The sequence below is a fragment of the Cibotium barometz genome, chromosome 29, assembly GCF_041138505.1.
Source record: "Cibotium barometz isolate CiBa-2024 chromosome 29, ASM4113850v1, whole genome shotgun sequence".
Classification (NCBI taxonomy): domain Eukaryota; kingdom Viridiplantae; phylum Streptophyta; class Polypodiopsida; order Cyatheales; family Cibotiaceae; genus Cibotium; species Cibotium barometz.
In genome coordinates this window covers 50,922,801-50,944,197 of record NC_141074.1, presented here as the reverse complement: position 1 = coordinate 50,944,197, position 21,397 = coordinate 50,922,801, and the positions used below count along the sequence as shown (strand labels likewise).

Here is a 21,397-nt window from a genome sequence, read left to right as displayed (position 1 = left end):
CGGGAATTTTTGGTACGATATGAAATTTTCGGATACCGTACGATAAAATACAGTTTTTATTTTTTACACTTACAACCTATGGAGCCTCAAGCTTGAATGTGAGGGAAGGTTGGGAGGGGAGGAGTCTACAGTGCTTGAGGAACCAGAACATGGATATGTGTCTCTCCCGATTGTCTCCAAAAAAGAACCTGGATGGGTAATGCAATACTAAAGGTCTCCCAGTGTAGCGTTTATGACTAAGGGACAGTCCTTGCACAAATACGGGCAGTGCATCTAGGGTGATAAGTTTAGGGACTCCTCTCTAGATCAAAATGGCCATGTCCAAATCTTCTCCCTCGTATATAACTTGAGTATCTAATTGTCTAGCCTAGGGATCTCCAAGTGACGTAGCAAGATTCTCTCATCCTACCAATCAAGTGTACACTACCAGTCTACCTCGCCAGATTTTTTAGGTCTCTCAATAACCCCATATGGACGAGTGGACACGAAAGTTACGAAGTATTGCGAGCATTTGGAATCTTCGTTAAGCAGGGTTTCTATATTTTTTTTAAGCATTTGGATTTTTTTTTCAAGGAAAAAAAAACGTACGATAACGTACCTTACGAACCATACGGTACGAACCCATTCGTACCGGTACGAGAAACAACTACGTTGGTACGATATGAAATTTTCGGATGCTGTTCAATAAAAGACGGTTTTTTTTTCACTTACAAACTATGGAGCTTCAAGCTTGAATGTAAGGGAAGGTTGGGGGGGAGGAATCTACAATGCTTGAGAAACCAGAACATGGAGATGTGACTCTCCCAGTTGGATCTCCCAATTGTCTCCAAGAAAGAACCTGCATGGATAATGCAATACCAAACGACCGTCCTTGCACAAATACACACAGTGCATCTAGGGTGATAGGTTTAGGGACTCCTCTCTAGATCAAAATGGCCATGTCCAAATCTTCTCCCTCGTACATAACTTGAGGATCTGACTATCTAGCCTACCTATACCAGGGATCTCCAAGTGATGTAGCAAGATTCTCTCATCCTACCAATCAAGTGTACACTACCAGTCTACCTTGCCAGATTTTTTAGGTCTCTAATACTGAGTGGACACGAAAGTTACGAAGTATTGCAAGCATTTGGGATCTTCGTCAGGCAGGATTTCTATTTTTTGTTTGGCATTTCGAATTTTTTTCTCAAGGTGGTGGTGAGAGGAGGGGGGGGGAGGGGGGGGGGGAATCGTGCCGTACGAAACACTACGGTACAAATGGGTTCGTACACCGGTACGAGAAACAACTCTCTCCCAGACTTACTCTCTTGTGAGTCCTCCCCCCCCATGTGAAGAGACTTAGAGGTGATCTTAGACTTCTTCTCATTATTAGAATTTCAAGCAAGCTTTTGGAAGTCCAAACGATGTCCGTTTCCAAATCCATTTGATATGCTAGAATCCTCTCCTAGTGATTCCTAGCATTTCACATCCACTCTACTCTCTTTCTATTCTCCGCAAATAAGGACCTTGCTATGGCACCGAAATGCCGCCGAATCGAAGAACAGCACGACATTCAAGGTGGAAATGAGGAAGCACGCATCCATGCAAACGACTTCGCCTCTTCCATAACGAATCCTCATGCGAACGACAACCAAGTTGGCCATAACAATTACGACTAGCATTGTAGAAGCATGGCACTTCTCTTTTAAGTTAAGTAGCCAGAAGGATTAAAGGCTCCAATATGGAGAATTGCCACTTTCGTCCTCGTATATGCTCTTAAGTAAGGCTACTAAGTGAAATTGTGAGTGAGTAATCTTACTCTGGAATACTTTATGGTTCTTTTTTCTTGTTGACAAGGATTGTAGCTAAGAAGATCATCATTGTGTTCGTTGTTATTTTCTTATTGCTCAATGAATTATTGAAAAGAAAAGAATGTTTTCCTGGTTTCAATGCATATATTTGTTGGTTTTATTGCTAATGTGCAGGTACATCTTCTCCCCTACTTAGCTAACTCCGCTCTTGCTTGCGTAGTCAGCAGAGGAAGGCAGTAGCAAGCCCGAGAGTTGGCCCAAGGTAATCCCCTACTATGCCACTAAAATTGGATTTCTACCCCGCAAGGGTGGACCTCTGATTATGGATGCTGCCTAGTTCTACGAGCCTAGGCTAGTGCAATGAATTAGTCCACCTCATGAGTAAACGTCTCCTCTAAGAAGCGAAAGGGTTTGGCACAAGCAGCAGGACCTGAGGAGGTGACAGGTCGGTTTGGCCCTTTCCGACTGGTCGACGACAAGGGAGTATAGTCAGTGAGGTATGCCCCGCTAGTTTAGGCTAGAAGACCGAATTCTAGATCATCGGTGGTTTGGTTTTGATTTGGATATGTCTATGGCCGGTTTGACCCTTGTCGATTGGTCGACGACGAGGGAGTATAGTCCGTGAGGTATGCTCAACTAGTTTAGCTTAGAAGACCGAATTCTAGATCATCGATGGTTTGGTTTTGGTTTGGAACTCGAACAAGTTCCATTTTAGGGGAACGAGCCAATGGTCATGCCTCGTAAAGAGAGGAGGAAAAAGACGTTGACTTCTATGAACCAAGTGCGGACTTATTCCATCCTCACTCACACGCATTGAGTGCCGTTCGATCGGAGGAATAGATTCTTGTTAGAATGACTACGTTTCCCCTGCAAGATAGAGTTAGGTCTCTCCATTTGCTCGTATCCTCATATTTTCGAGAGATCGAGGTGTCGTCAATCGGAGACCAGGAGATTTAGCCGCCTATCAAAAGGATCCCCTCAACCCAACTAGAGTGGGGACCTTTTTTTTTTTCCGAGAAAAGATCCTTTCATTAGTTATATAAAAACGCTCGTAGGGCTACAAAAGATCTCTCCTGCTCATAAGAGAAACAGAGCAGTGAATACAGCATGGCAGCCCGGGAGACTCTCCCTAGGTGCTGCAAAATACAAGCATCAGTACAAAGGACTGAGAGGATAAATCATACAATAGGGGGGGGGGAAGAGCCAAACAGGTGGCCTGTAGTGCCAACAAGGGGATCCCGTGTGTAAGGTGTAGAAAGGGCCACAGCGCCAAGTGGTGTGAAAGGCCTGGCGCCGCAAGATCGCCTCATCCGAGTCTCCCCGGATGTGGTCGTACTGTCCTCGCAGGGTGTGGATCAACTCCTGCCAAATCCCCCGTACAGTCTCTGCTGGTGGCTCCAATCTCCCCTCAAAGGCCGTAAAGCACCGGGCCCTCCAGGTGAACCAGATGGTGAGGCTGCTGAGGAGCTCCCATCGTAAATCCCTCTCCTGTGTCCAGCTAGCGGACGAGAAATCCGGTGCCGGAACCAGGCGAGGCTGGCCCCTAATAAATCTGATGGCCTGGCTGCCCTGCTCCATCTCATAGCCCATAGCAGGCCCTGACGAAGTCGACCAAGCAGCGGCACCCCACATAAACATACCCTCTGGAGAGAGGGGAGCCAGAATACGCAGCATCCGCAGCCAAATCTGTTGCGCCTGAGGGCAATCCCAAAGGCAATGTCTCTGTGTCTCCATAGGGTGGCCGCATCGGACGCAGGCCGCCGGAAGACCGCTGTAAACAAGCCAAGTGCTAACTGCTGAGCCCCTGTGGGCGACCAGCCACTGAAAAGTCGAGATCCTGCGGGCCTGTCGACTAGCCCAAAGCCGAGCCCAAAAATCCTCCAGGAACTCTTGTGAGAGTCCCTGTAGCCGCCAATGCCCTGCTGCCACTGGAGAGACCGTCCTCCTCGCCGTCAAAATATGCCGCCCCAGCCTAACAGTATACTGGAAAAAGGTAATCTCTGTGGCCTCAAGGGATGCATAAGGATCATGCCACTCGTACTCCCCGGGGTCCCACTGTAGCCAGGCCAAGGGACGCGCTGCATATGCCCATATGCGCCAATCCGGGAGCACATCAGCAGGGTCGGGGTCAATATGCCACTTCCGAGAAGCGGTGGCCACTACCCGAATCCTCTGAAAGGTGCACTCTGCAACCAAAGGCGACTCCACCTCCACTCTCTGGAGTCTACCCTCATCCTGAATCTCATAGTAGAGGCCACTGCCATCCTCAGTGCAAGCTCTGACAGCAATCAGGATCTCCAACTGTGTAAAGGCTTCCATCCACCGTGGGGCCACTGGCTCGAGAGGCGTGAACCACTCCTCTGTGAGTGCCTCCTGAATATCATCCCTCATAATCAACCCCCCTTTGAAGTGACTCAGCCTCTCCACCTGGATCTCCTCTGGGAGACTACAGAAGGCCTGCCAGTCTCCAAAACTACGAGCTGGGCCTGCCGCTAAAGGCCCCCAGGCTAGACGAGGCCGAGAACCCAGCATATGACCCTGCTCTGTGCAAACCGTTGGGCTCCAGATGAGCGGCTGTCTGGCCCGCTCCTCAACACAAGAAGGAGGTCGCTGAGAGAGCCCCGGTCTCAGCAGCTCCCAAGCTCTCAGGATACTCAAAGCAAATCTGTCCTCCCATCCTCTACTGAGGCCTGTCCTCCTCATCTCTATGAAGATCCAGCGAATCTCTGGTGCCAAGTGCCCCCTGCTGGGGGCGCCCGAGCCTGCAGCCGCTGCAAGAGGAGCTCTTTCCAAGGCTCAGCGCCTGGAAGCAACCCCCGAACAATAAGCTTCCCCAATAAGGCTCTACTCTGATCGACTGGATCTATAATGCCCAAACCTCCCTGAGCCAGCGGAAGTGTAATAACTACCCATGCAACCTTTGCCCGAGCTGGCTGACCGTCCCGCCCAGACCACAGAAAGTTCCTGATCAGCCTCTGTACCTGGCTGATGCAAGAGCTCGAGAAGATCCAGCAAGACGTAATGTACCACATGGTCGCTAACAGCACCTGATTTGCCACCACCACCCTCCCAGCCAAGGATAGTCGAGCTGTACTCCAATACAAAAGCTTCTTCCGAATGCTCAGAAGAAGCGGGGCAATCTGCTGCTCAGGTGACAAATCTAGGCCAATCTGGCATTCCAAATACCGCACTGCTGTGCCTGGAGGAATCCATCTAAAACCGGTGGGAGCACTACTGATCCAAAAGGCCACTGTCTTGCGCCAATTGATCAATGCTCCCGAAGCTGCACTAAAAACCTGGAGCGACTGCTCTGCCCGAAGAAGATTGGCCTCTTGGCCATGCAAAAATAAGCCCGTGTCGTCTGCAAACTCAGCATCAAGCAGGTCCTCCCCCCGGACTGGGAGCTGAAGTCCTCTCAAACCAACCTCCTCTGTCGTCAAATACATGCTCATAGCCTCCGCAAAGAAGAGAAAAAGAAAAGGGGCGAGGGGACACCCCTGACGAACTGATCTGGTCAGCTCAAAACTCGGCCCCCGTCCTCCTGCAATCAACACCTGGCTGCGAGCTGTGGAATACAGAGCCGCCACCCCTCTGATCCATCCTGGCTCAAAGCCCAGGCGAAGCATAGTGCCCTCTAAGAAACCCCAATCAACTCTATCGTATGCCTTCTCAAAATCGAGAAGCATCACGACCAAGTCCTCGCCAAGAAATCTAGCTCGGGCCGTCGCCTCCCAGAAAGTAAAGATGTTGTCAAGGATACTGCGCTCCTTGACAAATCCTGTCTGAGTAGCATGAATCAACTCCCCCAGGAAGGGCTGGATCCTCAAACTCAAGGCCTTTGCTAAGACCTTGTAGACAGTATTGAGGATCGTAATAGGCCTCCAATGCCGAATATCATCTGATACTCCCTCCCCCTTGGGGATAAGATAGATCAAGCCCTCTGAAAAGCTCTGCGGCATCACCCTAGTGTCCAAAACATGCTGAAAGCCCCTGCGGAGGCCTGGCCCCAAAAGGTCCCAATAGCGCATAAAAAAGGCCGGCGTCAGTCCGTCCTCCCCTGGGCAACTATGTCGCGGCAAGACCCTCAAGGCCTCGGCAAGCTCAATCTCTGACAAAGGCGCACCTAGAACTGTACGCATACGGTCTGTGACCCTCCTCTGCACATGGGCCCACACAGTCTGTCTGCAAACATCTCGATCCTCAATGGCTGGCTCCGCTAAAAGCAGGTCTCTATAGAATGCAGTGGCAATGGCTCTGATCTCCCCGAGCTCAGTAGCTACCGATCCATCCGGTCTACCAAGCTGGCAGACTCCTGCTCGCGCATGACGAGGTCCAGTGATCTCAAAAAACTCTCCAGTCACTCTATCACCAAGCTGCGTCCACTGAGAGGCCTGACGACGATAGTAAAACTCATGTCTCTGCTCCTCTACCTCTCTAACCTCCTGGCGTGCCTGGCTCAGCTGGGACGCCACCCACTCACATGCAGGCTGCTGCTCTTGAAGGCGCTGTAGCAAAGCAAGGCTGCGTCTCAGCCGATGCTCCCACTCGCGAATCTCTCCCAGCCGTGTCAAAGCTGCAGCATGCAGAAAAGAGCTAAGATCGATGAGTCCCTGGGCACACTGGCCCGCTGCATCCTGATCAGAGCACTGACTATCATGCCACATCCTCTCAATGTCCTCAGCGAGACTGGGATCTGTAAGTACCCTCTCTGGGATCCTCAACTGCAAGCTGGGCTCCCGTGTCCTCTCCTCCAATGTCAAGATAACTGGCGCATGATCTAAAAATGAGGTGCCAACGAGAATGCCGACGGAGCCCCCTCGCTCCCCTAACCAGTCGCCCACATAAAAGCGATCAATCCGTGATAGATTAGTCCCTCCCTGCCGGGCGATCCGACCGAGAGAAACTAAGACTGTCCTGAGACCGGGAGAAAGCCCCATGCTGCCATGCATCAGTGATCCTCAGTGACATGCAAAACCGGTCCCAAGCTGCAAGCTCCGTGCCGTGCACTGTAACATGACTGCCTCCCACCCTATCTGCCGGGTCCTCAAGCATGTTGAAGTCTCCCCCGACACACCAATGTGCGGCCTCTGGCAATGCATCCGTAACCTGGGTCCAGAACTCTACTCTGGCACTAGCATGATTGGGCGCATAGACGTTGAGCACGCCCAATAGCTCATCATGCATCCTCAGAATGACATATTGTGCTCTACCAGGCACAATGATCCCTCGATCCACAATGGCCTGCCGCCATACATCTGCAATGACCATGCATACTCCTCCCTGTCCACCCAAAGGACCAAACCCTGCAGACCAAAAAGTGTCCCATCTACCAGGCATCACCGAACCATATCTCCGGATCCTGCTCTCATCCAAGTGATGCTCCTGCATCATCAAAATATCAATGCTGCCACCAACCAAGCATCTCTGAAGCTCCTGCCTCAAGCAACCACGATAGCGTATAAAATGTGCTCCGCCAAGGCCCTGTACATTCCATGAGATGATCCTCATGGATGCCCTGCTGAGGTGGATGCTGTCTCAGCCGTACGGCGGGCCTTTGCAAGTGGCTTGGATGGAGAGTAGTCCCCATCCGATCGGCTGCGAATCTGCCCCAGAGTGGGGACCTTATATTACTAACACTCGAATTAGTGGGACCAATCCAACAAGGTTAGGAGAGCCCTAGGATTATGAGAAAGAAGGCTAATACGGTTGGCTAAGGTTATTATTAATAAATCCATGTGTACTCACTATTTATAACAGGTTGGCTATTTATAGCAGCAGTGGACACTAGATAAGTGAAACATGGATTATTAATGTCATAACCTCACTATTGGTTAGAGTTCGACCGAGACTCCGGCTACGTGTGTGGTAGGGCATAGATCGACATGCTGAAGGACTAGCATGGATTTGTGGGAGTCATACCTTAGCCCTGGCTCAAGGGTGGTTCGAAGCTAGAATCTATGGTTAGAGGTGAGCTAGCCTGCACGCCTCTTAGGGAGTTTGTACTAATCACTCGTGTTTTGCGTTTAGGAGATCCGTGGGGTTGTAACACAAGAGCTCATCATCCCTCTTCTTGGAAGCATTTGCAAGAACCTCATAGATTAGAGCAAACCCGAACTCTCCTTCACAAGCCACATGGTGGTAGCCAACCATATTCTTCTTGCCACAATGAGGTGCATCACGTCTTCCTAGGCCTTCCGCGACAGATCCCCTCGAGTCCTAGGACTTGACCACACCTTGCAATGATAAGAGATGATCCCAGAGTATAAAACCACTTCTCAACACAGCTTCACCTCTAGCTTCCCACCATACATATACATTTATACATGCATCACTTGGAAGATGAGCATGATATCTTTCCACAAACAATGGCTAACAAAGAAGTTAGATTACCTGTGCCAACAAATTCAAACATCAAGATTGGTGTTTCGTTGAAATTTGTGCTGTTTGCACTATTCAAAATCTTTACCATGACTTCATCCAACATCTCTACCCGGCTGACCTACAACCAAAAAAAGCCTCTGTAGAGTTTAGTAAGTTGTTACACCATCTTAACAAACTAAAAACAATCTCAAGATCAGACCAGTCTATAAATAGAATCGTTGGGAATAAGTCAAACTTACCTGAATACCGCAGTGCATGGTAGCAATAGCTACATCGGCTGCATCTTTGATTGAAGGGAAGCTGCACACCGCCACCTAAAAGTTTTCTTTCAATCCATAAAAGCCCAATCTTAAATGTAGCACCAAACTCGTGCCAAAATCTGGTTGAAAAAAGACTAATAAGAACAAAGATTATTATAGATGAAGCTTACAACGGATGCTTCTGGAATCTTCTGAAGCCTTAGTGTAACTTCTGTTATGACTCCAAGGGTCCCTTCGCTTCCGATCATCAACCTTGTCATATCATACCTACAAGAAACCACATGTTGAATTCAAAAGCACATTGCGTCCATAGCCCCATTATATTATAATTTCTACATTTGAGAAGGTGAAAGAGGAATTCTATGAATATGAATACATATGTAAAGTGTTACATACATACATACATACATATTCACAAACATACATTTCAATACAATACAATGCATACATTACATACATACAATAAAATACATTCAATGCTACAACCTGTATTTGTTTTGAGGTTTTTTAGGCTTTCGTAGCCATCACAGCTGCCCATGGTCAAACAAGTGCAGGGTTTGTTCATGGCCACCTACTACAATGGGAAATAGATAAAAAGGCTAGATTTGGGACTTGAGGGGTTTGTTCAAGCATTTTTGTAACCAATTCATTGTCTTGATTCTCTGTGTAACAGTCTTCCTCACTGTAACCACTGCAGAACGCCAGTGCAGTGAGTGCTCTTGTAAGTGTCCATTTTTCATAAAGCAATACTATGGGTGTCTAGTGTTTTCTCCATTGTGTCTTGATTTAAATGCAGCTAAGTTGTGTTCCAGACTCCAGTTGTATTTTGTTGTGTGGCTGGTAGATGAATAGGCTAGACTTGGGACTTCCAGGGTTGTTCAAGCATTTTTGTAACACCCTCATTGTCTTGCTTCTTTATGTAAGTATTCATTTTTCATAGAGTAATACTTCCAATGTAAGGATCTTCCCCATTGTGTCTTGATTTAAGTGCAGCTAAGTGGTGTTCCAGTTGTATTTATTGGGCTTATCGTGTGTGGCTAGAGGAGAGAGGGAGAGTAGCCATGCGTCTCCCTGGCTCTTGATAATTCCCCCAAAAAAAAAACATTAATAAATTTTTAAAAATAAATGAAGCTTTTAAAAACCATTACACATAAACAGATGACCAAGAAACAAATCAAAAACAAAAAACTTTTGAAGTTTGAAACACAATGCATGAAATTCTAAACTCTGAAATGGAGCTACAATGACTTCAATTTGGTGAGGCACTGTGGGGAAATTTGGAAAATTAGGGAGCTGTGAAAATTTGGAAGAGATGGGGGATAGAAGATTTATAAATTCGTAGAAATATAGAGAAAAATATATGAGGCTTTTAAAAACCATTACACATAAACAGATGACCAAGAAACAAATCAAAAACAAAAAACTTTCGAAGCTTGAAACACAATGCATGAAATTCTAGACTCTGAAATGGAGCTACAATGACTTCAATTTGATGAGACACTGTGGGGAAATTTGGAAAATTAGGGAGCTGTGAAAATTTGGAAGAAATGGGGGATAGAAGATTTAGAAATATAGAGAAAATTGAAGAATGAAGGGGGGGGAGGAAGAGAGGAAGAGAGAGAGGAATGAAAGAGGAGCAAGAAGGGAAAGGAGGTAGGACAAAGCAGGAGAACAGAAGCAAGGAAATAGAGGAAGAAAAAGGAAGGAGAGAAGAGATAAACTATGGATGGTGCAACGGGCTTGAAATGGGCAGCATACAGGTTTTTCAAAGGTTTCGTGAGGTTTCAAAAACATTTTGAGGTAAGGCATTTTAACAGTTTCTAACACACTGCGTTGTTTAGTTTCCAACAATACAATACATACATGCTTACTTATGTACAGTACAAGACAAAACAATGCATACATACATATAATACAACATAATACAATACATACAGTACAAGCATACATAGATACATACACAATACAATAAAATACATTATCAGCATACATATATACATACACAATACAATAAAATACATTATCAGCATACATATATACACACACACACACAATACAATAAAATGCATGCATTCATAGCATCATGCAGTGTCTATGATGGTTTCCATTGGCAAGTAACATCTCCTCATACGCACCCTGCAGCACTTTTACGTGCACGATTTGCTGTTTTAATTACATCTCCATTTGCCAGTACAGCCTGATTCACCAGGCTCAATATCAACCAATGGGAAAAATTATTTTCTCACTTAGTAAAAAACATTAATCTGGTAACAGCTAAAACATTGACAGAAAGGAAATGACCACTTTCTCGTATCGCTTCAATTGAAGTGTGTCAATAAAACTCCTAAAAAGTTGTTGCGTAAGTAGGGCAATGAGAGTGAACCTTTAATGAAAGAACATTGTCCTTCATTGTACCATATCTAAGACACAGACAGATAAAGCATGAGAACATTTGAAATACAACTAGAAAATCATGTATGAATCTGCATTACATATGTATGCATGCATGAATGCGTATGTACGAATGTTATATGCATGTATGTGTGTATTGCACACATGCATGCATTCATGTAGATTCTTGTGTGCAACCTGGCCCTAGAAGCATAGACACAACAATAAACTCAGTAAAACAAAATGCTCTAGAAGAGGTGTTTTAATAGCTCCAAGAGCAAATTTTAAGATCTAGGCACACGAACCCATTGCATACCGTACAGCAAGAGATCCCGAGCAACGTGTTGCACACATTCCTCCAATACAAGCTCCAGGACCTATTGCACCATTGAATGCTAAATAGGTCATTTAAAAAATAAAACAATTCATACCATAACATACAATATGCAACACTAACCAAGAAAGACCCCAAGCAACCAGTAAGTAAGAGCTCAGTCGAATAGGGTGTTCAATAATCTAGTATGATTCGAACCACATTGGCCACTTGGCATGTAAGAATACACAATAGCGGAAGCTGGATCAACACAATTCAATGCACTGAATTGCAAAAAGAAGTGGAGAGTAAACAATATTATTGCTTGCAAAACTTGATTACTGATGGCGTCTGCGCCCACCCGTGTGCTCCAGGTAAGGAGCTTTGATGACAATCTAGACAGACTTTGGAGGGAGGATGTCTTGCTTACAAGAGTGCTTGAACACAATGAACTCGATAATGAACCAAGGCTGCCAAACTAGTCTATATATAGTACCCAAGGTTGGCATGGACGTAGGTCAGCCACGTCAGGCCAACTCACGACCAACCAACCACATCATCCAACTGGAACCATATTAGACTACAACACATTCCCGTAAGCACTATGTGCAGCGCTCATAGCCAACTGAGACCATCTGGACCCTCAAACGGGCCCCACAATGTATCCTCAATTTGTTGTCCAGCACTCACTAATGCAGTCACATAACCCGCACAAGCATGCATCCTACTTGGCAAAGTACCAAGTCTACATAAGCTGTCTCCTAACCATATGGCCACACTTGGCCACCATCCACTGTCTAAATTAGAAAATGTCGCGTGCCCAAGTGCTCGCCACAACAGCTACTCCTTATAAAGCCTTACAAAACATAGCACATCCATCACCCGCCGCAAAAACAACACAACGGTGGAGCATTGAGCAAATGCTTTTCCAACATAGCATGATATGTTGTAGATAATAATACGCATACATACATACATACATATAGGTATGTCACCGTCTCCAAGATTTACGAGATATACATCTTGAAGTACCACCACATCATTCATGTAAACCATGACCCAAATATCTTCATTGTCAAGCCAGTCCTTGTCCAAGAGTGTGTACCATAGAGCTTTGTCACCTTGTGCATCTAAATATAAACCTTGTTCATCAACATGCACAAACCCCCCAACGAGCATCTCATCACTACCTTCACGAGTGTATGTACCCCCCTTCAGTACCTTCATATCGTCATCTAAGACCTCATCTAGAAGATCATCATCGCCAAAAACCATCGTGAAGTGGTTCAACTTTTCAAAGATTTCCAAGGGAACCCCTGGCAAGGAACTTCTAGGGTCAATGAATACATCCCCAATGGTAACAAGTGAATCAACAACACACGGCATAGCATAACTATCCACATCAAGGTGGGATCCAAAACCTAGCATGCATCATAAGCCTCCAACTCCTCTTTTGGATCCCACTTTGGACCTAAAGCCCAAAGCTCAGCTTTGCTCTTTGATGTCATACACAAATATAACTTCAAATTCCCAAACATCATATGCAACCACAACCTAATCATCACAAGTTACCTCAAAGGTTGAAGTACGATCTTGCCCTTGGTCCAAGTACTCATGGTCCTCAAGCTCATCCAACAAGTCTTCAAAGAGATCAGCCACCATAGGAAGAAGATTTATCTGAGAGTCGGCTCCATAGTCTCCTCAAGCAAGCTCCTTCCTTGTTGTTGCAACTCACAAGCATCCCGCTTGAGTTTAGACTTAGGGACTTCGTGACACCACATGAAAACCCCACTCTCCATTTGCATACAAGCATTAACATTCACCTCATGCACATGTACTTCTTCCTTTGTCATTATCAATTCAACACTTTGAATTGACCTTCTATCCATGGGCACATCACATAATCTTCATGTAATTTGGACCATACCAAATTTGGGCAAAAGACAATATACCATTAAGTAGAAAACTCCAATCCCTCTTCATCACATTTGGTTGTCATTGGTACCACATTGACTTGGATCTTTTCAAGTAAGGAAAACCTTCCAACCAAAAATCAACTTTCAAACCATTATTCATCATGGCTGACTTGTACCATTGCACAAAGTTGACCACCTCTCCACTCCCATTGAAGATCACAATACTCAAATCAAAAAACTCCCATGTTGAAATCCCGACACGAATGCTAAGCCCAAACCATGTTTTGAGTACGCCCACACACACTTAAAAACAAGCCACAAGCATCACCCGTGGTGAAACTCCACATACATGCAGCCATAAATCTGTTGAAATGGTCTGGACTGCTGCTCGAAACCAGCACACAAAAAGCTCCTTTTCTTCCAAAACAGTCCACACACGAACCGACTCTTGGGAAGGACTTTATGTAGAAGTAATCTTTTCAAACCTTTGAAGGTTTTTCTATATGAAAAAATGGTGTTTTTATTTGCACTTTGTAGACATAAAAATCTGGGAAAAAATGGTGCTTTTACCTCCTTGTTGCAGACAACGAGTGCACCTGATGATGATGCTGCCTCCACCAACACCAACCGCTTCTTCCATTGACTTTGCGTCCTCATTCTGTGCACCTCAGGGCTCCATGTTGCTACTACTCACACCCCTATTTCCGCTTCCTCCTCAAAATCATTAGAAAAATGTAGCTGCTTTCGTAGAAAACGCGCTTTTTTTGCTTTTTCTTTGCTTATTTTTTTGCTTTTAACCAGCTTCGCTAATTTGTTGTACACCATTTCCTTGCGCTCTCTTTTCTGTGTTTCTGCTACTGCTTCGCGATGCTGCTGCTGTAAGACCACAAATCTGTTTTCTGTTTGCAGCCTGACTTTGTCACCACTTTAAAACTTTACCTCAATGTGATTTTTTTTTGTTTTGTCTCACAAGCTGACACGGTCATCTCTTTTCACACTCTCTGATTCTCGCCCAAACACTGCAAATGATGACTCTTTGTGTAACATGGGTGCTTTGCAGAAACGTGTTTATGATTGATTGATTGCGGTTAGCACTTAATTAGAAACTTGAACCCATGCAACAAATTGCTTTGTCTTCATGCTCAATACACAATAGAGAAGATGACCTAATCTACCTTGTATTACTTATCAAAAAATATGTACAATGATGAACTAGAGATACTCAGTGGTAGTGCAGCTCCGGAGCTTTCAGTGACTCAATGATGCTTGACTGATCAATAGATGATGAATGAATGATCAATGAATGATTATGACTAAGGGGCTAAACTCCTACTTATAGTGCCTAAATTGGCTACCAACCCTAATAATAGCGTCCAACTAAGTGCGTTCACACAATAATCCAATAACTCTGCCCACACTTGCTGCTCATTGGGCGCCTAGACAATATTACAATGAACTCACACAATAGGCCTTACAAACACATGAATTCGGCAACGTACTTGACCTTTGAACTGGCCCATGGGTAGAAGCATGTCTGCGTCACACCATGGGAGAGTGTGAACATGACAGTTCCTAATCCAGTTGATTTACCCACCACTGCTAACTGTACGCCAATACAGATGTGCCAACACAAGCCAGTGGGCTAGAAAATGTGTAGCCCAATGAGATATTTCCAACGCTTTCTGCCCAATTGTTTGACTCGTCTCAAACAAGGCTTTTCAAGCCCTGAAGCCAACCAGCCAATCTCCTTTGTGCCTTCTCACCAACTAGCATTCCATGCGCCACGTCTATGTACTCCCATACCTCAAATGAGAGGTCTCGTTCACCACAACAAAAAAGTGTGAAGGATTTTATATTTGCAAACAATCACACAAATAAGGTTCTTAGCGCAGCAAACCACCAAGAGAAGCTCCAGATTTTTGCTAATTTGCAGGCACCGTTTTTCTGATGAGAAATTGAAATATTTGCTTCATCACATGCAATGGGTCTAATTCCTCTTGACCCTAGGGGTTTTCAAGGGTGCTCTACAAGCTGGTGAAGTCAGAATTTGATTTGATCAAGTCTACAATGAGATCCAAGCTCTTCATCAAATCTGTAGGTGACTTTGGTAAAACAGAGATTAAGCATTCAATGTTTGGTCAAATCTTGTGTTTCTTGGCTTAATCTTCTACTAGACTAATTGCTATTGATGGCCTTGCAAGGATTTGAGCTCATTTGAACTCTAAGGCCTCCTTGTCTTGAGGCTATGGAAAATAATCATGACACATACAAAACTCCTTCAAAAGCACAAACAAATTCTATTCATCACTTCCCAAAGTAGCACATTTTACAATAATCTTTGCTCTTCAATTGTGTACCACCAAATACAAGTCCCCAAGGCTCACTAGTAAACAAAAGGCTCACTTATAATAGCTTTTCAGAAAAAAACAACGCTAAGTGCTTTCTAGCATGTGTACACACTAGTAAGCTCAAGTCCAAATTAAATATCACTCTCCTAGCTTATAGTGGGCGGGTAGGTAATCCTTCCGACGTGTGTGTATATGCCCACACATCTTTTGTAGATTATAACAAAAAAATGGATCCAACAAAAATCATAACAATGTGTGTGTGTGTGGGGGGGGGGGGGGGGGGGGCTCAGTGCATTCTTGGGCGCCATCTGTCTCGATCATGGATATTGGGTCGATCAGTTAGACAGGGCTGCCCTCTCAGTGCTCTCTTCTATGCCATTGCGACCCATCCTCTTTTGATGTATCTTGATCATCTTACAAACACAGGACAGATGACTGGTCTCAAAATCCCAGGGGCTACATCTTTTTTGGCACAGGCATATGCTGATGATTTCTTCTTCATGCCACAGAATTCTCCTCAGGAACTTCGCATGCTTATGGCCACTCTTTCTTTATATGGGTTGGCAGCGGGATTGCATGTCAATTTTGAAAAATCTAAATTACTCCCCCTGAAACAATGTGACTGGCATTCTATTCTTTGGCCGGGTCAGGTGGTGCATTCCAGAGATATTGTCAGGCATTTGGGATATCCCATAGGATGGCATATCACCAGAAAGCAGCAGTTAAAATGGATTTTCCAAAGACTTCAACATAAACTGGAATACTGGAAGATTTCTACTTGGCCTCTTCATGTCAGGCTCAGAATAGTACAATCCATTGTGATGTCTTATGTCCAGTTCTATTTGCCCTTGCTGCATTGGTCCTCCAGGGATATTTCAGCCTTTATGTCTCAAGCTATGGAGATATTATGGAAGACAAAAACTGTTGTGAAAGCATTGAGACTGATGAAGATGGAAATGGTGTGCTCCCCAAGGATGCATGGTGGACTTAATGTCCTCGATATAAAATATCATGTACTTGCAAGGAAGGCTACAATGTTGCATACTTTTTTCCGTCAACAGCAGCCATGGACTTGTATGTTGGCATCCATGTGTGTCAACATGAGGACTTCTGCTTATGGTCATTGGATTACGGATCATTGGGAGGTTGTGATTGGGAGATTTGTAGGGAGGATACCTAGTTGTCCTTTCTCTACTGCCCTCATACTTGACTGGAAACAAGTTCTCTCTTAGGTCAAATGGGCTCCTGATAATTGCTTGGAGACAAACTCGATGAGGAAAGAAAGTATTCATTGGAGTGCCATCTTTGACACTCCACTGGCTTTACAGGAACCTGTTCGGGCATACAATCTTATGAAATTGGGAATTAGGTACGTACATGATGTGGTAGATGATCGGGGATATGTCTTATCCTTTCCCCGGGTCACTGCTTCCTATGCATTGGGAATGCATCATAGGTTGATATGGAAGAAAATTGCTGATTTATTGCATCCCTTTTTACCTATTCCACCCGTGGCTGACACAGACAGGCTTCTGGATTGGCAATTGCAACCATCTGCTACATGCATTCATCCTTTTCCCCTTCCTGCCTTAACCTCCATCAAAGCCTACAGGCTTCTTCAGCCTGCCCCATGGATTCATCAACATGCTAATTCTCTGTGGCATATAAGGAAGCCCCTCTCATGGTGGAGAAAGAATCTCCGGATGTTGTGGAAGTGTAAAATGCCATTGAAACAAAGACTTTTTCTTTGGAGATGTTTGACAGGTACATTGTCAGTGGGGGTCATACTTGCTAAACGTCACATTGCACCTTCCACATGTCTAAGATGTCAGGCTCCCTCAGAGACTGTTCTTCATCTGCTCTGGCACTGCCCTTGTTCCAGGATCCTCCTCAGGAGAATTTCAGATTTTCTTCGGCTCCGTTTCCCTAGTCACAATTTTGGGAAACATTTCTGGCTTTTTGGCAGATATATGTGGTCCTTGTCCCAATACTCACTATCTCTCTCTTGGGTGAGATATTGGGCTCTTTGGACAATCTAGAGTGAGCATAATTTGGCATACTTGGGTCGGCAGAATCACCAGTCATATGAATCCTTCAGAGCCTCATTGCGGCAATCCTTATATGATGCCTGCCATGAGGGTGATATGGATGCTTCTTGTTTAGAGCTTTTCTCTTTATGTTTCTGACATTTGGGATACTCTCCGCTTCGGAGACTTCCCATCTTGTAAATTTATGAGCATATAAATATACTGCACTGGATATTACAAAAAAAAAAAAGTGTGTGTGGCAATTTGAGACAGCTATGAATGTATAATTTGTTTTTCTTAATGAGACAATGATTTCACTTTTAAAAAATAAAAAATAAAGTGTGTGTGTGTGGGGTGCACACACACACATAGTAACTATACATATACATACACTACATATATATATTTATATATTTATATATGTGTGCGTGTATACATATTTTTTTATTTATTTACACTCTACAACATACATACATATATGTGGGGTGTGTGTGTGTGTGTGTGTGTGTGTGTGTGTGTGTGTGTGTAGATGTACATATATGTATATATATAGATGTACATACATATGTATCTATATATACATGTATGTGCGAATATTCATTATCATGTTTTGGCAAGAAAAGCAACTCTCCCATCCACCCTTTTTTGCTCAAGAACAACCTTGGACAGTGATGTATGCTGCACTTAAAATAGACTCTTTTGGAAGATAGCAATGTATGTACACGTTGGGATTTGCTTCTTGGAAAGTTGCAAGGAAGATACCGGGCTGTCCTTTTACTACTAGACTGATTACTGATTGGAAAAAATTCCTCCAGTACTTGCATTGGTCTGGAAGATCCTCAGAGATAGGTAGCTCACTAAGATTGGAGAGCATTCACTGGAGCAAAATTTTTCTTAAGCCTCTAGCAATTTAGGAGACAAGGCTGGCCTATTTTCTTTCCACTAAAAATATAAGTCTAATGTAGGATGTTGTCTCTCTGAATGGCAAAATATTTACACACGCAAGCACAAAGGATATGGAATTTGGGCATGCATTACAGGCCTATTTGGGAGAAAATTAGAGCTCTGTTGCAGCAATTTTGAAGTGATTCCACCTGTAAATCAAGAGAGCAAATTGTTAGATTGGATGTTGCAAAAAGATGAGCTTGGTTTTCCCAAAGCACCTATGTTACAGCTCACTGTTACCAAATATACAGATTGATAATTCATTAGCCGTGGATTGCTGCTAATTGAAACACGCTTTGGAATATGGATAAGATAGCTAAGTGGTGGAAACAAAACCTCCAAAAAAAAATGGAGTAGTAAATTGCCATTTAAGTAGCGAGTTTTCCTTTGGCAATGTTTGGTTGGAGTGTTACTTGTTGGTGAAACTCTAGTCAAAAGAAGGATAGCTTCTGTCTCTTGTTTTAGATGCTCAAATCGCAACAAGACTATCTCATTTACTATGGGCTTGTTTGGATACCAGGTATTTCTTGCTCAGATTATCTGTTTCTTTGGCTGCCAAATTTCCAAGAGGTTGCTTCTCCAAGCATTTTGGATTTCAGAGATATCAGACTATCTAATTATGCAAGCTTCCTTGCTTGGACACGCTTTTAGGCTGTTTGGTCACTATAAATTGCCCGCAATCACCTGATTTTTCACTTTGCACAAATTGACCAAATACTTATATTTTCAACAATCTTTGTGCTAATCTCTATATGCTTGCCATAGACTACAAGAAATGGACCAACTACAGTTCCAGACCAGAGTGACAAGGGCAGATTCACCCACTACACCCGACCTTTAGGCTGATGCAGGGGCTCGACCGAGAGGAGTGACACTAGACACAGCTATTGAGCTATGCAGAGCCCAGCGCCCTCGACCTCGTGGTCCCTGCCCATGCCCGCATCACTACAAGAGGATAAGAGCCATCATCTCCCATCACCACAGGACTTTCTCCCGTCGGCCTAGCTTTACTACATTGGGTGCCATGTTGCAGTGTCCTATGGGGGATATTTTAGGGTGATATGAGAGCTAGACACTTTTTGTTTTGGGATCAGATCTAACATTTCAGCTCTTAGTACTTTCTTTGATTTTTATTTTTAGTACCCATGATGATGTATTTCATGGACATGATGTAACCTTTTGGTCTCACAGGTCATTTTGGCCTTTTGTAGACATTAATACAACTTTCTTTCTTTCTGTATGTGTGTGTGTGTGTGTGTGTGTGTGTGTGTGTGTGTGTGTGTAGATTATTGCCCTGAAAAAACTTTCAAGGCGCCTTTGTACAAATCCATAATTGGACACAAACTCAAGAGAATGTAGCTCACAAAGTGGATTCTTTGGTGGCTAATGTTCTCAATGCAAAAGTGAATCCCGTTCCTAATGCGGTTTCACGTAATTGGGTTCAAGTTTGTATTGGAGGTACTCAGCTCTTTGATAAGCATGATGTTATTTGGAATGTATTGCGTGATCCAAGGGATCTGCGCATATGGATGAGAGTTACATCTCCTCATTTCTCTGTCATGTACATAAGATGCTTCCAATAAAGTGTGTTACCTTTAATGTACAGGGTATTTACAATCCTCATAAATGGAGATGTTTATGGGATTATGTACATATGACGAGACCAGATATAGTTTTTTTGCAAGAACACAATTAGCATGAGTATGGTGGCCAGTTTGGCCATTTTGCTGGATATGACATTTTTTATGCCAGAAGCAATAAATTCTTGGGTGTTCCTTTTCTTTTGCGACATGAATTGGAGCCAACATTCCAACATACTCAGCTCCTTGATAAGCATGATGTTATTTGGCATGTATTGCATGATCCGAGGGAATCTGCGCATATGGATGAGAGTTAAATCTTCTCATTTCTCTGTCATGTACATAAGATGCTTCCAATAAAGTGTGTTACCTATAATGTACAAGGTATTTGCAATCCTCATAAATGGAGATGTTTACGGGATTATGTACATACGACGAGACCAGATATAGTTTGTTTGCAAGAACATACTCAACATGAGTATGGTGGCCAGTTTGGCCATTTTGCTAGATATGACATTTTCTATGCCGGAAGCAATCAATTCTTGGGGTCGCTCTTCTTTTGCGACATGAATTGGAGCTAGCATTGGAATATAATGATTCATTGGACCGATGTATGATTATGCAATGTATTTTGTAGGGTGAAATTTTTCAATTTGCAAGAGTGTATGCATCTCAATCTTCCCATAAGCGACAAAGGATTAGGAATTTCTTCAATTCCTATCCCTGGTTGACAAATGCTTTTGTTTGTGGAGATTTTAACAACTCTCCACAAAGGGAGGATAATACATATGGCTTTTCTCATATGTTACATGTTGAGCGTCAGGCTTGGGACAATTTCATTCTACAAACAAACGCCTCTTATCTTTGGCTTTCTACTATGGCTGGAATTCCAAGATTCACTTATCGCCATAATGCTCTCACTCAATATTGGGCTAGATTGGATAGATAGTATTTGTTAAATTCTCAACAGTATGAGTCCTTTTCATGCAAGCTTTAGGTTGATCATGCCTCAACACTCCCCTCAAGACTCTCTGATCATTTGCCGCTATGGTTGGCTTTGTATTTTTATATGCCCTTAGAGGAACCTCCTTTACAGCATCACAGACTGTTACATATAAATAACAGCTGTCTTTTGCATGATGCCTTTAAAGCTTTAGTACATGATGCCATTTGTCCACTCTTTGCTCAGTTGTAAGATGATGTTGACACCGCTTGGTTTCGTTTTGTTCAACAAATGCAAATAGTCATTGCCGACTATAGTAGGACACTATATTACTAATGCAAAAAGAGTTGAAATGGCTAAGCGACAAATCCAATCACTCACAATGTTCAACCATCTTCAAATTCTTCCACAAGATCAACAAAATTTGTTGTGTGAAGCCAAAGCATGTGTCTCTATAAATCCACAAAGAAAGATACAAAAATGACAAATCCGATTGAGATGTA

At 43.8% G+C, this 21,397-nt stretch overlaps 1 protein-coding gene across 3 annotated transcripts in view; it reads right to left on the bottom strand.

The window, feature by feature from the left end:
- Positions 1 to 21,397, bottom strand: part of LOC147622325 (D-lactate dehydrogenase [cytochrome], mitochondrial-like) — a 112,300-nt gene that overhangs the window by 48,226 nt on the left and 42,677 nt on the right. For all 3 annotated transcript variants that reach the window (XM_086823428.1, XM_086823427.1, XM_086823426.1), the window contains exons 7-12: positions 11,139 to 11,199; positions 10,815 to 10,851; positions 10,567 to 10,628; positions 8,602 to 8,698; positions 8,411 to 8,485; positions 8,181 to 8,289 (exon numbers count right to left, since the gene is read on the bottom strand). In XM_086823428.1, the coding sequence (XP_086679554.1) occupies positions 8,181 to 8,289; positions 8,411 to 8,485; positions 8,602 to 8,698; positions 10,567 to 10,628; positions 10,815 to 10,851; positions 11,139 to 11,199 (441 nt within the window). The remainder of the gene's footprint in view (positions 1 to 8,180; positions 8,290 to 8,410; positions 8,486 to 8,601; positions 8,699 to 10,566; positions 10,629 to 10,814; positions 10,852 to 11,138; positions 11,200 to 21,397) is intronic.